A 13,988-nucleotide genomic window follows, 5' to 3' on the forward strand; every position below is an offset into this window, starting at 1 on the left:
ATACCCCATCTTTGTTTTTTGTCAGCCGAAACTCATTATTTTAAGGATTTTAAAATAATAAAAATGTTGAATAGTGGGTATAACTGTTCTTAAGAAATAGAAAATTAGTCTCCTGTAAGAACTGTTGAATGGTGTGTTCTTAAGTGTAAACTATTATTTAAATATTTAATTTCTCTAAGAACACTACAACTGATGTGGCGTTAAGGATGCCTTTATAAATATCATAAAATTTACATGGGCGAAAATGCAAAAAAAAAAGTCGTTAGAAAGTGTTCGTAGAACAACTTTTAAAACCCGGACTAAAATACAACAACTGGATAGGCTAAGATAATATCAAAGATAAGGGATTAGAGAAATCCAAAGGATAGGGAATGACTTCTGAGAAGAAGAACACTTGATCACAAGTCAAAAAAGACCACTATCTTTTTAAAGTGGACACTCCAAGTCCTAATCAAAGGTTTAGAGTGACCACTACACCCTACTTGCCCCGGAGGTATGAAAGCTTCCAAAACTCCGCGTAGGGAAGGTGTGTAGGACGAGCTAAAAAGCTCGCATACGCGAAAACTCAATCTTCTTTCACAAGGAACATTCGATTTTGACGTTCTTCCAATACTGCCTTTTCTGAAAGATGAGCAAAAGCCATTGACCCATCAGACCAACAATGACAAATGGCTAAAACAAGCTTCACTAACATCCATAACTTCCAAGTATAAGCACACATCATAAATTCCAACATCAAAATGTCTTGGTTACCCATAACTGGAATGTCAATGATAATGACTAAAGGGTCTCGGCTTACATATATAATCCTCCATGAATAACTAGGGAGAGCATGATATTGTAAGACCTGGAATGAATTGAGAAGCATAGACAATGGAGCCGAGCAATCAAGCCATGGCTTTAGGAGAAAAGACGAACCTAGATGTAAAGGTACTTCTAGTCGATGGTACTTACATAGTCTTACCATCCCTTGTCTCCCCCAAATAAAACCTGTCATGTTATGGTGGTGGATGGATCGTAATGGGCCACCGTCATATATCTCTTATCATTAGGCCCATATCTTGTATCTATATGTATAAATACGATACACAACACTTTACGAAATATTTCATGGTATCAGAGCAATTCTGTGACCTACCCTAATTTTTCTTTTTTTTTCTACAAACGCCGCCGTCAAAAGTTTTTTTTGATCACCGGTTTTCTCTACTCTGTTCTACTCTTTTTTTTTTTTTCTTGACGAGCTAATGACCTCCTTGGCTATGGCTTCTTCTCCAGTTGTCATATAAATATCCATCTTTTCTTCTCCTTATGCTCTTAACGCATCAGATAATCCCGGTGCTTTGATTTCCTCTGTTGTCTTGAAAGAAAACAATTATTCTGAATGGGCTACAGAACTTATGAATTCTCTCCAAGCTAAACAAAAACTCGGTTTCATTGATGGTTCGATAACAAAGCCACCAATGGAACCTGATTTGTCGGCCTGGAAAGCTGCTAATTCTATGATCATAGGATGGATTAGAACATCTATTGATCCAACTCTTCGATCCAAAGTTTCTTTTGTAGCTGATGCTAAAGACCTTTGGGACAGCCTTCAATAACAATTTTCTACTGGCAATGGTGTTCGCAAACAACTACTCAAGGATGAAATTTCAGCTTGCAAGCAAGATGGACAACCGGTTTTAGCTTACTATGGGGGTTTAACCAAGCTTTGGGAAGAATTACAAAATCAGCAGACCGTGTACTTGCGCTGCAGCTCCCGACATCGCAAAGGAACGTGAAGATGACAAAGTGCATCAATTCTTATTTGGCTTGGATGAACGATTCTGTCCTATTCGTTCAACAATTACTGATCAGGATCCTTTACCTGATCTGAATCATGTTTACTCACGAGTCATCCGTGAAGAGCAAAACCTTAATGCTTCACGGCTTAAGGATGTTGTCAAAACCGATGCTATCGGATTTTACTGTTCAAGCCTCATCACCTCAAGTTGCGGCTGTCTCGGCTCCTCGCTCTCGGGATCGATCATCCTTACTCTGCACTCATTGTCATCGACAAGGACATGAAGTTACTGAGTGTTTCTTAGTTCATGGTTATCCCGATTGGTGGCTTGAACAAAATCGTCACGACGGGTCTACAAACTCTACGGGTCGAGGATCTTCTGGCCGAGGCAGTTCTGGTCGTGGCAATCGTGGTCGAGGAAACTCATCTTCTGGATCTCGTGGTCGAGGACGAGCTAATGCCGTCAGCACTCGTTCCAATACTTCCACCACCAATGACGCACCTGATCCAATTACTCATCTCATCTCCCTCCTACAAGCTCATCGCCCAAATACTTCTTCTGAGAAGTTGTCGGGTAAAACTCAACTTACTGATGTGATCATTGATACAGGTGCTTCGCATCATATGACTGGTGATCTCGGCTTACCGACCGACGTAACCAATATTGTTCCTTCGGATGTTACTAAACCCGACGGGACTGCTTCTCGTGCCACTCAACGCGGGACTCTCGCTTTAAATGACAAATATTCTCTTCCTAATGTGCTTTATGTGCTAGATTTTAATTGCACATTAATTTCTGTTGCCAAATTGTTAAAACACACTGGTTGTATCGGGATATTCACTGATGCTTTATGTTTCTTGCAAGACCGTTTACGAGGACTTTGATTTGTACGGGTGAAGAGCGTGAGGGGGTGTACTATTTTACCGGTGTTCTTGCTGCTCGTGTCAACAAAGCTGTCAAAGAATCTTCTTCTGCAGCCCTGTGGCATCACATACTAGGGCATCCTTCTATCGGTGTTTTGCTTGCTTTACCAGAATTGGATCAGTCTCGTAGTGCTTTGGAGACGATTAAGAATTGTGATATTTGTCTTCGTTCTAAACAAACACGTCAAGTTTTTCTTGAAAGTTTTAATAAAACTACTACTTTTGAACTTGTTCATTGTAATGTTTGGGGTCCTTATCGCACACCGTCTTCTTGTGGTTCAAGTTATTTCTTAACTTTAGTTGATGATTTCTCACGGTCGGTATGGACGTTCCTCGTGGTTGAAATATCTGAAGTTGCTAAGCTAATTCATAATTTTTGTGCTATGACTGAACGACAATTCAATAAACCGGTTAAGACATTTCGGAGCGACAACGGAACTGAATTCATGTGTCTTACATCATTCTTTCAAGAAAAAGGCATTATTCACCAGACTTCTTGTGTCGACACACCACAGCAGAATGGACGTGTTGAACGCAAACACAGACACATTTTAAATGTTGCTCGTGCGTGTCTTTTCCAGAGTCATCTCCCTCGCAAATTTTGGGGTGAAAGCATTCTCACTGCTACTTACTTGATCAATCGCACTCCTACACCGATTTTACATGGTAAATCTCCGTAGGAGGTTTTGTTCGGCACTCGTCCCTCTTATTCTATGCTTCGTACATTTGGTTGTTTATGCTATGCTCATCATCGATCTCGCGATAAGGACAAATTTGGGGAACGAAGTCGGCGATGTGTTTTTGTCGGTTAACCCTATGGCAAGAAAGGATGGAGGCTTTATGATTTGGAGAATTCAAATTTTTTGTTAACCGTGATGTTATTTTCCAAGAAAATGTGTTTCCCTTTGCATCCTTGGATGTTGTTCTCTCCGAAGTCTCTCACCCGATCACACATTCCTCTATTGATATTGTCGATGATGTATTGGTTTCACCATTACATGAAACCCCTCTTCCGCCTTCTACGTCCTTGGTTCCTGCTACAATATCATCCACGGTTCCCGGCTCACCTCCAGTGTCACCTAACTCGGGTTCGTGTACTCCGACTTTACCATCGGTTCCTGTAGAATCTGCTTCCGTTTCTCCGGGTCTACCAGAATTACTTGGCAGAGGTCATCGTCAAAAGTTACCCTCGGTTCTGCTTAAAGACTATGTTGCTCACACAGCTTGTTCTACATCAACTACTACACCCCCTACTGCTTCTCGTGGTCTCACTAATCCTAGTCTCTCTACTACGGTTCCTGGTAAGATACTCGACTTCCTCACTATCTCAATATCTGACAAAGACTTTTCAGAAATACATCGAGTCTTCATGGCAGCCATTACCACGGGAACGGAACCGACAAACTATCACGATGCTTCTAAAATAAAAGAGTGGTGCGATGCCATGGAATTTGAAATCAAAGCTCTTGAGGATAACAATACTTGGGAAATCACTACTTTACCACCTGGAAAGAAAGCTATTGGAAGTAAGTGGGTCTATAAACTAAAGTATAACTCTGATGGCACACTTGAGCGTTACAAGGCTCGCTTGGTCGCTCTTGGCAATCGTCAAGTCGAAGGTTCGGATTTAGATCCTTTATTTTTTTGTTATAATAATGAAAAATCAAAATAGAATCTTAAACACTAAACAAAACAAACTAAATATACCAAACAAATGGTCATGAAATATATTACGAATTAAAATATTAATATAAACATTTAGCCGTACAAACTGCTGGAAAATTTAGATATTTTCTATTTACAAAACATCCAATATTAACAAATAAATACAACATAAAATATAGATAATAACAAAAGTTATATTCACGTGGTGTACTGTGGGTTAAAATCTAGTTGTTTGAAAGAATGTTTTATAAACATATATGGCCACAAAAAAACTATGGTTGTTGACTTGTAGTAACCTTGTAGGATTATAGTTTTGCGATCATCAGCGGAACAAATTCAAAATTAATATTCTATGTACTAGAAAAGAGTTTCGGATGGATTCTAGCTATGATAACTCTCTTTTAATATTATAAGATGTTATTTGGACTTTAACAAAAAATTAAAGAAGATGTTATTTAGTTGGGTATATGTGAATTTGTTCGATGTGGGAAAAATCAAATTAGAAAGTTATAAACCAAACTAAGATGGACTTTTTTAAAGATTAGGATCAAATTCTTCTCCTATCTCATAAAATGTTGTTTTGTGTTATATTGGCATGGTTATGAACAGATTCGTGCCTACACTAACAGAAGTCGAAAGAGGATAAAATTATATATTCCAATTCATATGAACCAAAATGGTTTACGATATTAAACCAAATTTGATAATTAGCTTTTAATTTTATTTTTGTTTGATGAATTGTAAACTAACTAACCTACATACAAGATTATTTTACTTAGAAAAAATTTCAGTAAAAAGTTAACTTGGTGACTGAAACCTTAGAGAGAAACATTAGTCATCTAAACTAATTATTTATTTTGTCTATTATTTTTGTTTGTCTTTAAACTATATTTATTATTTCATGCAGTTTTAGATACATATATATATATATATATAATTATATATAGGAAACAAAAGACCTTGCAACAATAGGCTTAGAGAGAAACCTTAGAGAGAAACTTTAGTCATCTAAACTAATTATTTATTTTGTCTATTATTTTTGTTTCTTTAAATTATATTTATTATTTCATGTAATTTTAGATACATATATATATATATATAGGAAACAAAAGACCTTGCAAAAATAGGCTTTTAAAAGAAATTGTCCGTGGTGCACAAAAAAATAAATAATAATAAAAATAAAAAATTTGTCCGTAGGCCAATGTTTAGATTTTAATTTTAGTAAAGAAGGTACGATCCTGGTCATGAAGGTTTCCAGGCACAAGCAAATGGGGTTGTTCTCCCAAAAATTCTCAGACTTTCAAGTCGCAAATAATGAAATCAATAGGACTAATTTGAGGAAAAGAGGTTGTTTGGTCAAAACGATATGACACCCGAATTAAAAAATAAAAAATAAAAAAAAATAAATAAAAAAAAAAGATATGACACCCGAATATGCATGCTATTTAGTAGAGGCAAGCCATTTTCGTAGAACTCTTTGGAAGGCTACCATTTGTTTAACCTCTTGGCCTCTTCAACCTTCTTAGTTTTCTCTTAACGTGAGAGGAGTGTTTATAGAGTGTTACTTGATTCGGGTTGGATAGCGGTTTAGTAATGTTGGGTCAGGTCTTTGAGCAATAAATAGTTTGACGTGGGTAAGTGATTGGACTGTTTTGTGCAACAAAATAGTTTGTAATTTTGATATATTTTACTCTGAAAGAGTGTAGGTAGCGTTTGAACGTATATATAGTGGTATACAAGCTTTGTCTATTGTGGAGTGACTCGGACAATAGCCTACGAGCAGGAATTTCCGAAATATGACCAATTATTGACCATGAATTTTTCTAAGCAAACTATTTATTTATTTTCTACTTGACAGCAAGTTATGAGTGTATATACAATTGTTTCGTCATTCAGTTATAAGTAATTTTAAACAAATTAGTTTATCTGCTTTAGTATCTGATAAACAATACTCAATTCATATATCTACGAATTATTAAAATATTATAGGTTGTTCGCAACAATCTACTCCGTACTGACTCTTTCTGGTCTGTTAATGCTACGAGTGTGAGTGGTTTCTGGATGTGGAAAAAAATATTGAAATACTGCAACTTAGCCATGTCTTTTTATAAAGTAGAGGTCATCTCCGGGCGTGACACTTCCTTTTGGTTCGACAATTGGAGCTCCCTCGGGCAATTGTTTGCTCTGTTTGGGTCTCGCAGTTGCATTGACATGGGGATCTCTAAACAGAGTACAGTGGCGGAGGCACTTACTCTGCACCGCAGGCATCGGCATCGTACAGAGCTCTTGATCCAGCTTGAGGATGAGCTTCAGTCCTTACGTCCTTTATTGCAGCCTCTTGGCTGTGATCGCCCTCTTTGGCAACGTCAGAATGCCTCCTACAAATCCACTTTCTCCACATCTGCTACTTGGCACTTGGTTCGACAACAACATCCATCGTGTGCTTGGTCTAGAGGGGTTTGGTTCACTCACTCTACGCCAAAATACTCCTTTATCACTTGGCTCGCTTTTCACAACCGATCGACGGGTGATAAATTAGTTCAGTGGAATGTTGATGCTAATGGTGCGTGTGTGCTCTGCCACGGTCATTAGGAAACCCGAAGCCATCTCTTCTTTGCTTGTTCGTACTCCTCTCAAGTATGGTCCACTCTGACTAGTACTATGCTGGGAACTAAGTACACTGTTGTTTGGGATCAGTTGGCTACTCTGATTCTCGACACCTCCCTCCCTCGGCTTCACTTGTTTGTTCTTCGTTACGTTTTCCAGACTCTGATCCACAGTCTTTGGCGTGAACGCAATGCAAGACGACATGGTGAAGCTCCATCTCCTCCCTCCAGTCTCTATCGAGTCATTGACAAGAGTGTCCGTAACAGGTTGCTCGCTTTGACGATGGTTCCCGGCTATGAGCTTGGTCTCCAGCTCTGGTTTCAAACCCACCCCATCTAATCTATTGTCTCTCACATTTTCTTTTGCTCCTTTGTTTCTAGTTTCAGCTACAATGTTGCATTAAATTGTAAAACAGTCTTTTTTTGGTGAATATAATTTTAACATTCATACAAAAAAAAATATATATATTATAGGTCTCGAAGTCATTAATTTATTTATGGCAATTTTATCGTAATATTTTGGGGAAATTGATTTAAAATGACATTTTTTCTTCAATTTGTCCCATTATGCCTTCTACGCTAAATTTGCCACTATGCCTAAATTACCCTTTAAAAAAATGAAACTAAATTTTAAACAATTTTAAAATTTCAATCACCTAAAAACAAATTCTAGAAATAAGAAAGAGGTTGCCATAAGGTGTTTTTGATGAAAATTTGGTGTTTTAACATTGAAAAAAAATTATTCTGCAACATTTAGAATACATGTTCTACTAATTGTATATATTCTGAAGATATTAGATTATAAATTCTACATACTGTACATGTTCTGAATAATGTAGATTACAAATTCTTCGCACTCTACTTGTTCTGAAAACTTTAGAATAAATATATCTTCTAAAACTTTTAGAAGTCGGATTTTGTATGTCTTCTACAGAAATTAGAATATATATTCTACACATAACTCTATATTCTACAAATTTTAGAATTTGTTTTCTTCACTTTATACATATTCTACTGATGTCAGAATATGAAATCTACATTTTATCATGTGTCCTGCGAAAATTAGAACACTAATTCTACATTTTCCTCTATGTTCTTCATAATTTAGAAAGTATATTCTACACTATGTTAGACAAGGAAACTGAATCCGAAATTCAAGGAAACAAAATATTTACATAATCCCGAAATTATGCTAATCATATATATTCTTAAGATTACGTTCTAACATGTTTAGAAAACGTGTACTGAAAACATTAACCATTTTTAATCGATTTTGTTCAAGGTTTTTCAACATTTTCCAACCTAAATTTCATTCAAGAGTTCATTTTGCAGTATGTTGCAAATCTATGTAACATGTGGTGTATGGAGATGTATCGGCCAAAATGAATGGAGATTTATTGTTGATGAAGAAAAACGTGGGAGACTTCTTACTTTTCAAGCCAATTCAACTCTTGAAGAGCTAAAGATAATGGTTTTGGAAGACTATGAAATACAACAAAATATGGTTGATGTGGAATTTAGTTATTTACCATTTGATCTTAGTGTTGATTCTCCTCCGGTTGTTATGATGAATGATCGTCAAGTGAAAAATTTTGTTGCTTATTGGAGAATGAAGAATAACATATGGTTGTGTGTGACGTTTAAAGCCACGGTGAATGATAGAAGCAATATTGATCTGAATAAGAAACCAAACGATTCAAGTGAGGGAGGCGTTGATGATCTTTTGTGTGAAAAGCTGCCAAAATTTGTGAGCAAAGCAAAACCGAATGATTCTAACTTCATAACTTCTAAGGACGCTGAAGTTGGTGCTAGATCTATGATGGTTGATTCTATGGTAAAGAAGGGACAATATTTCAAAAGCAAGGAAGCTTTACAGGCAAGTTTAGAAATTTTTGCGATGAAGTATAACTTCGATTACAGAGTTACTAAATCTGGTACAAGATTTGGGTGTATACGCTGTATTGATGATGTTTGCAAATGGCGTATTCGTGCTGAGTGCTTCGAATGGTCTACGTGTTGGAAAATCAACAAGTATGTGGGTAGCCATACTTGTGCTCCTTCAAGGAAAACGAAATTTGGTAGAACACCTTCAGCAAGAACAATCGGGAATCTCATCAAACATAATTATGAAGGTGTCAAGGAGGGACCTAAACCCAATGACATCATTAATATTATGCGTACGGAGAATGGATGTGAGCTAACTTATTCCCAAGCTTGGGAATCTCGTGAGTATGCAGTTAACGAAGTAAGAGGAATCCCAGAGAAAAGTTTTGCTAAGATACCTAACTACTTGCACATGCTAAAAGAGGCGAATCCTGGTACGCATACAAATTATGATATTGATTGTGATGGTAGATTCAAGTATCTATTCATTTCATTTGGTCAATCAATAAGAGGGTTCTACAAGAAAATTCGGAAGGTCATTGTAGTTGACGGAACGTTTTTAAAGAACAAGTACAAAGGAGTTCTACTAGTTGCTACAGCCGTAGATGGTAACTCTAATTTGTATCCAATTGCATTTGGGATTGCTGATTCTGAGAATGATGCTTCATGGAAGTGGTTTTTAATGCAGCTTAGGGTTGTTATTGCGGATGACAAAGATTTAGCTTTTGTGTCAGATCGACATATATCTATTGGTAAAATGATTGAAAAAATCTACCCATTGGCTAAACATGGTATTTGCATCCACCACTTGATAGGTAATGTGGTAACAAATTATAAAGGAAGAGGTGTGGCTGGTCGTCTTGCAAAAGCGTCAAAAGCTTATAGAGTTGCTGAGTTTGATAAATATTTTGCAGAAACTTGCAATTATCAGTCCGGCGATTGGAGGTTATCTACATGAGGCTGATGTGAAAAAATGGGCTAGATGTCATTTTCCTGGATATAGATATGACATAAACACCAACAACCCTGCTGAATCAATAAATTCAGCTTTGAGATCACCAAGAGAGTATCCAATAATTCCTTTGTTAGATAGCATTAGAGAAATGTTAACCCGCTGGTTTTATGAGCGTAGGGCATTAAGTGAGCAGCAGAACGACCCTTTAACCATTGAGGTGGAGCAGAAGATTTCTAGAAGAATAGAGAAGGGTAAAAAGTTTAAAGCTTATCCTACTTCTCAATTCATATTACAGATTAAAGTATAAAAAATGAGGAAATGGATTAAAAAAAGAAGTATTTTGATTAAATATAGAAAGTATACAAAAAAGAAGAAATACAAAAAAAGGAAAATTTGGTTTTTTCTACAATTAAGGGTATAATAGAGTTATTAAGGGTATAATCGAGTTTTTCTGTATTCTAAAACCTACTCTACCAAACTTAAAAAAAAAAGGTATAATGGGACAAATTGAAGAAAAAATGTCATTTTAAATTAATTTTCCCTAATATTTTTTTATAAGTTATGTGAAGTCCAATATGGAAGGGAAAAAGGCATAAAAGTGGGAATTGAGATGCATAAAATCAACACGTTCCCTTCGTGGATTCAACTTTATCAAAATCTCATGGGCTTTTTATTGTACCATTTATCTTCCAATAATTATTTTGGTCATTAATTTCTGAGCATTTATCTATTCCTACTTATTAATAAATATTCCAATTTTTTTCTTTTTTTTTTTGGTTTTTGTCAAATTATTAAATCTTCTTCCTTCTTGTCTTCTTAGCGTTTACCAACCAAATAAATAAAGATGGCGAAGGTGGTAGATGCATGAGCCTCATACACCACCACAACTCTCCAAACACAATTAAAACTCTTCTTTATCTCTCTCTTCTGTTCAACAAACGAAACAACCAAATCCAGAATTATATAAAACCTTGTTGTGTCACTCACCACCTTCTTAAGAGGTATCTCAATTGTTCCCTTTTTATCTCTCTACAAAATCTCTCCGGTTTAACCCTTGAACCGGTCTTTGTTTTCTTAATTTTTTTTTTGTTTTTGTCCCCTAAAGCTTTGATTTTGATGCAATGGGTTGGTTTCTTGTGAGTTTATGTACAATGGGTGCGTTTAAGTTTGTGTCATGGTTGGTTCTGTTTTTGCGGAGAAGACTACTTCATCCTGATTGTTTTGTCTTCTTGTGTTTGTTGTTCTCTTCTTGATTGGTCAGAGTCGGACTCTGGTTTCTAGATTTAGCTTAGGTTTTTTTTTTCATAAAGGTGGTAGGTTTGGTTTGGTTTGGTTCTTATTTGAGGGGTTGACTTGATTTGGATAAAAAAGTGTTCCTTTTTCAATTGATTAGTTCAAATTTCCCTTTTCATACGAACATAGATTCAATTCAATTCATATCGTCACGTACTTTGATGAGTTTTGTGATGAGCTATTAATTGACTTTTTGAGAAACTAAAGTAGCTCTTCTTGTCGGATCTTCATGTTAACTTTTCCACTTTTGTGGTCTCAAAACACCAGACATATATATGTTTAATGAGGCATTTTTTGTGTATTCTTACTTAATTTAGACATATAGTGTTTCTGTGAGCTGACTGATCAGTGTTTTGTTTTATGGTCTCTATAGGAGAAAAGTAAAACATTCAAAGGTACAATATGGTGAGCTCACGGAGGCGTAGGCTATTGGGTCTCTGTTGTGGTAAACAATGTTTTTGACAAAATCTATATTGTCGTTCAGACATTCGGCATTATTCAAAGTTATCAACTAGTTTTTTGTTTCTCTAGGACCAAATGGTTATGTGACACCGCTTCCTTTTCTAACTGCCGAGGAGATGATCACTGGGATTCCAAATCCTAATGCCAAAGCAGCCTATAGTCTCGGACCAGCAGAAACGGTTAACGAGCCTAAAGAGGAGGTAGGGAAAAATCTTTTTGCTAATTGTTGTACAGAGGTTACTCTTAACTAATGTGTAAGGGCTAAGAGCATTACTTATATAAATTACACATATAACTGTCTGAAAGCTCTTAGTTGGTTCAAAGATTAGAGTACATAAGATTGTATATTCTATTCTAACAGTTGAGCCTTGCTTCTTTTGGTTTGGCAGAAAATGCCTATTGAAGAAGCTGGTCGAAGAACTCGGTCGAAACATATGCATTTCAGTTTTGACTACTCAGATATGTCTCCGGTTGATTCTGATTCCATCTCACCAAAATGTGAGCAGAATATATGTGTTCCAGGTCCTATTTCTCACTTGCTAACTAATCGATTGAGATGAGTAAAGAATTGACCAATTATTTCAATATGATTCATCTCCTATTTACAGACCAGCCGCTGAAACGAAGAAAGCGGCATAAAAGAAAACAAGTACATAACCAAGAACCATGTTTAATGAGAGGAGTCTACTACAAGAACATGAAATGGCAAGCCGCCATTAAAGTCGATAAGAGACAAATCCACTTGGGTACATTCTCTTCTCAAGAAGAGGCTGCTCGTTTATACGATAGGTATAAACTTAATGCTCTTTCAGTACTTTGGTAAATCATTGCCATTAACAATATTACCTCTTTAGGGCTGCTTTCATGTGTGGAAGGGAACCAAACTTTGCGCTATCGGAAGAAGATAAACGAGAACTCAAACAGCAAAGCTGGGAAGAGTTCTTGGCTTGCGCACGCCGAACAATTACTAATAAAAGTAAGGTTTATACTAACAACCAAGTGTTGCGTATTTTGTCTAAACAACTTTTGCTTGGCTCTCTGTATTTGCAGAACCAAAGAGAAGGATAGAACATGAGGATAAGGAGATCAATGTAAGCATGTTACGTTGTCCTCCTGAAGAAGAAGAAGAAAAAGAACAAGAATAACACGATTCAGCATTTGTAAACAAAATGAGACTGTTCCTGCAGATGATACAACAACTAGACTCAAATACAGAAAACATGTTGAATACAAGAAAGCTCAACAGCTATATTAAAGTCGATAGAATTTTTTTTGTAGTTATATTGATTCAGCCATTATAATATGGATAGAAAGAAAAGAAAAAAAAAACTCATGGCAAGGGCATTATAACTTGATAAGTTGATATGTTACAAATTTTTATTAAAATTTTATTAAAAATCATGAATTGAATTTGATAATTTATAAAGGTGCTTAGATTTTCTATTTTTGGGCATTAATAAAAAAAACATATACATAATGTTGAAATTTCCAGAGATAACAACACTAAAATGAGAAGCAATTATTACAAAGCAAAGCCGTTAATGGCAAATTTTTTACCAATTAAATCATAATCATATTCACCAATTCTTCCACACAGTAAGAAATGGTTTTGAAATGGAAACCAAAAATGTTTACATGCATTTTATATTATTTTAGTTTCATTTTTAGATTCAATATAGATTCAAGTTTCGAAAAGCTAGGCACCATTTAAAACTCCCCATATGATGGGTCTAGGCTAGTTGAAAGGACTGACAGCAAGTCAAGCGATTTGAAAATATTGTATTGACTTGGCTTCTACTCTTAAGTTCATATCCAACTCTACTCTATTTTAGAGTCAAAACTCTATTATAAAGTAATATTTGCTCAAGATTGCTTTATATCAATGTTTTCAAAACCGGACCGGACCGGCGGTCGAACTACGTTAATCCACGAATCGGTAACATGTCCGGGTTGGGTTAATATCAAAACCCAAAAGAAATTGAACCGGTAAAAAACCATATCAACCTGCCAAAAACCCAAAAACCGGTGAACCATTAAACCGGATAAAACCGGGTTCTACTTTTTTTTTTGTAAAAATAAGTGCAATTAATTTAATTACTTACCTTTTCTAGTTTCTTCTTAGCAAATTAGTAATAGTAGGGTTTCTTAGATAATGAAGATTGAATGTTATACACTCTTAATTATTCTTTTATTGCTTTTAGATTTGAATTTCTAAACTATTTTACTAGTACTGGTTATACTTTGAGTTTGTTGCATTTTGAAATTATTACTTTTAAAGGTTTTTTTAAAACATTATGATTATTGAAATATTTTATTTGGTATATCCAATTATATCATAGTTATAATCATTGAAAGAAAATAGAAGACATATCCATACCTATTATTTATAAAAATATCATCAAAATCAATTGAACCCGGT

General features: G+C 35.6%; 3 protein-coding genes and 1 pseudogene across 4 annotated transcripts; all 4 read left to right on the forward strand.

The window, feature by feature from the left end:
- On the forward strand, window positions 1,126-3,020 carry LOC104732424. The gene is made up of 2 exons (XM_010451966.1): window positions 1,126-2,354; window positions 2,646-3,020. Exons 1-2 carry the CDS (start codon window positions 1,877-1,879, stop codon window positions 2,663-2,665), a joined length of 498 nt encoding a protein of 165 aa, XP_010450268.1. The 5' UTR covers window positions 1,126-1,876; the 3' UTR covers window positions 2,666-3,020.
- On the forward strand, window positions 8,444-10,121 carry LOC104733738. Its single transcript, XM_010453293.1, has 2 exons — window positions 8,444-9,682; window positions 9,774-10,121. The coding sequence occupies exons 1-2, from the start codon at window positions 8,444-8,446 to the stop codon at window positions 10,119-10,121; spliced, it is 1,587 nt and encodes a 528-aa protein (XP_010451595.1).
- Window positions 10,600-12,927, forward strand: LOC104732425 (ethylene-responsive transcription factor-like protein At4g13040). Of its 2 annotated transcripts, none has more exons than XM_010451967.1 (7): window positions 10,600-10,815; window positions 11,481-11,552; window positions 11,639-11,769; window positions 11,959-12,091; window positions 12,178-12,358; window positions 12,424-12,545; window positions 12,620-12,927. In XM_010451967.1, exons 2-7 carry the CDS (start codon window positions 11,510-11,512, stop codon window positions 12,712-12,714), a joined length of 705 nt encoding a protein of 234 aa, XP_010450269.1. In that variant the 5' UTR covers window positions 10,600-10,815; window positions 11,481-11,509; the 3' UTR covers window positions 12,715-12,927. The 2 variants fall into 2 exon arrangements, with proteins under 2 accessions (XP_010450269.1, XP_010450270.1); XM_010451968.2 differs by having other exon boundaries at window positions 10,603-10,815; window positions 11,959-12,067.
- LOC104733739 overlaps window positions 13,452-13,988 on the forward strand; it is a 4,620-nt pseudogene continuing 4,083 nt past the window's right edge.

This window comes from Camelina sativa, chromosome 12 (assembly GCF_000633955.1).
Source record: "Camelina sativa cultivar DH55 chromosome 12, Cs, whole genome shotgun sequence".
In the NCBI taxonomy this organism is placed as follows: Eukaryota; Viridiplantae; Streptophyta; class Magnoliopsida; order Brassicales; family Brassicaceae; genus Camelina; species Camelina sativa.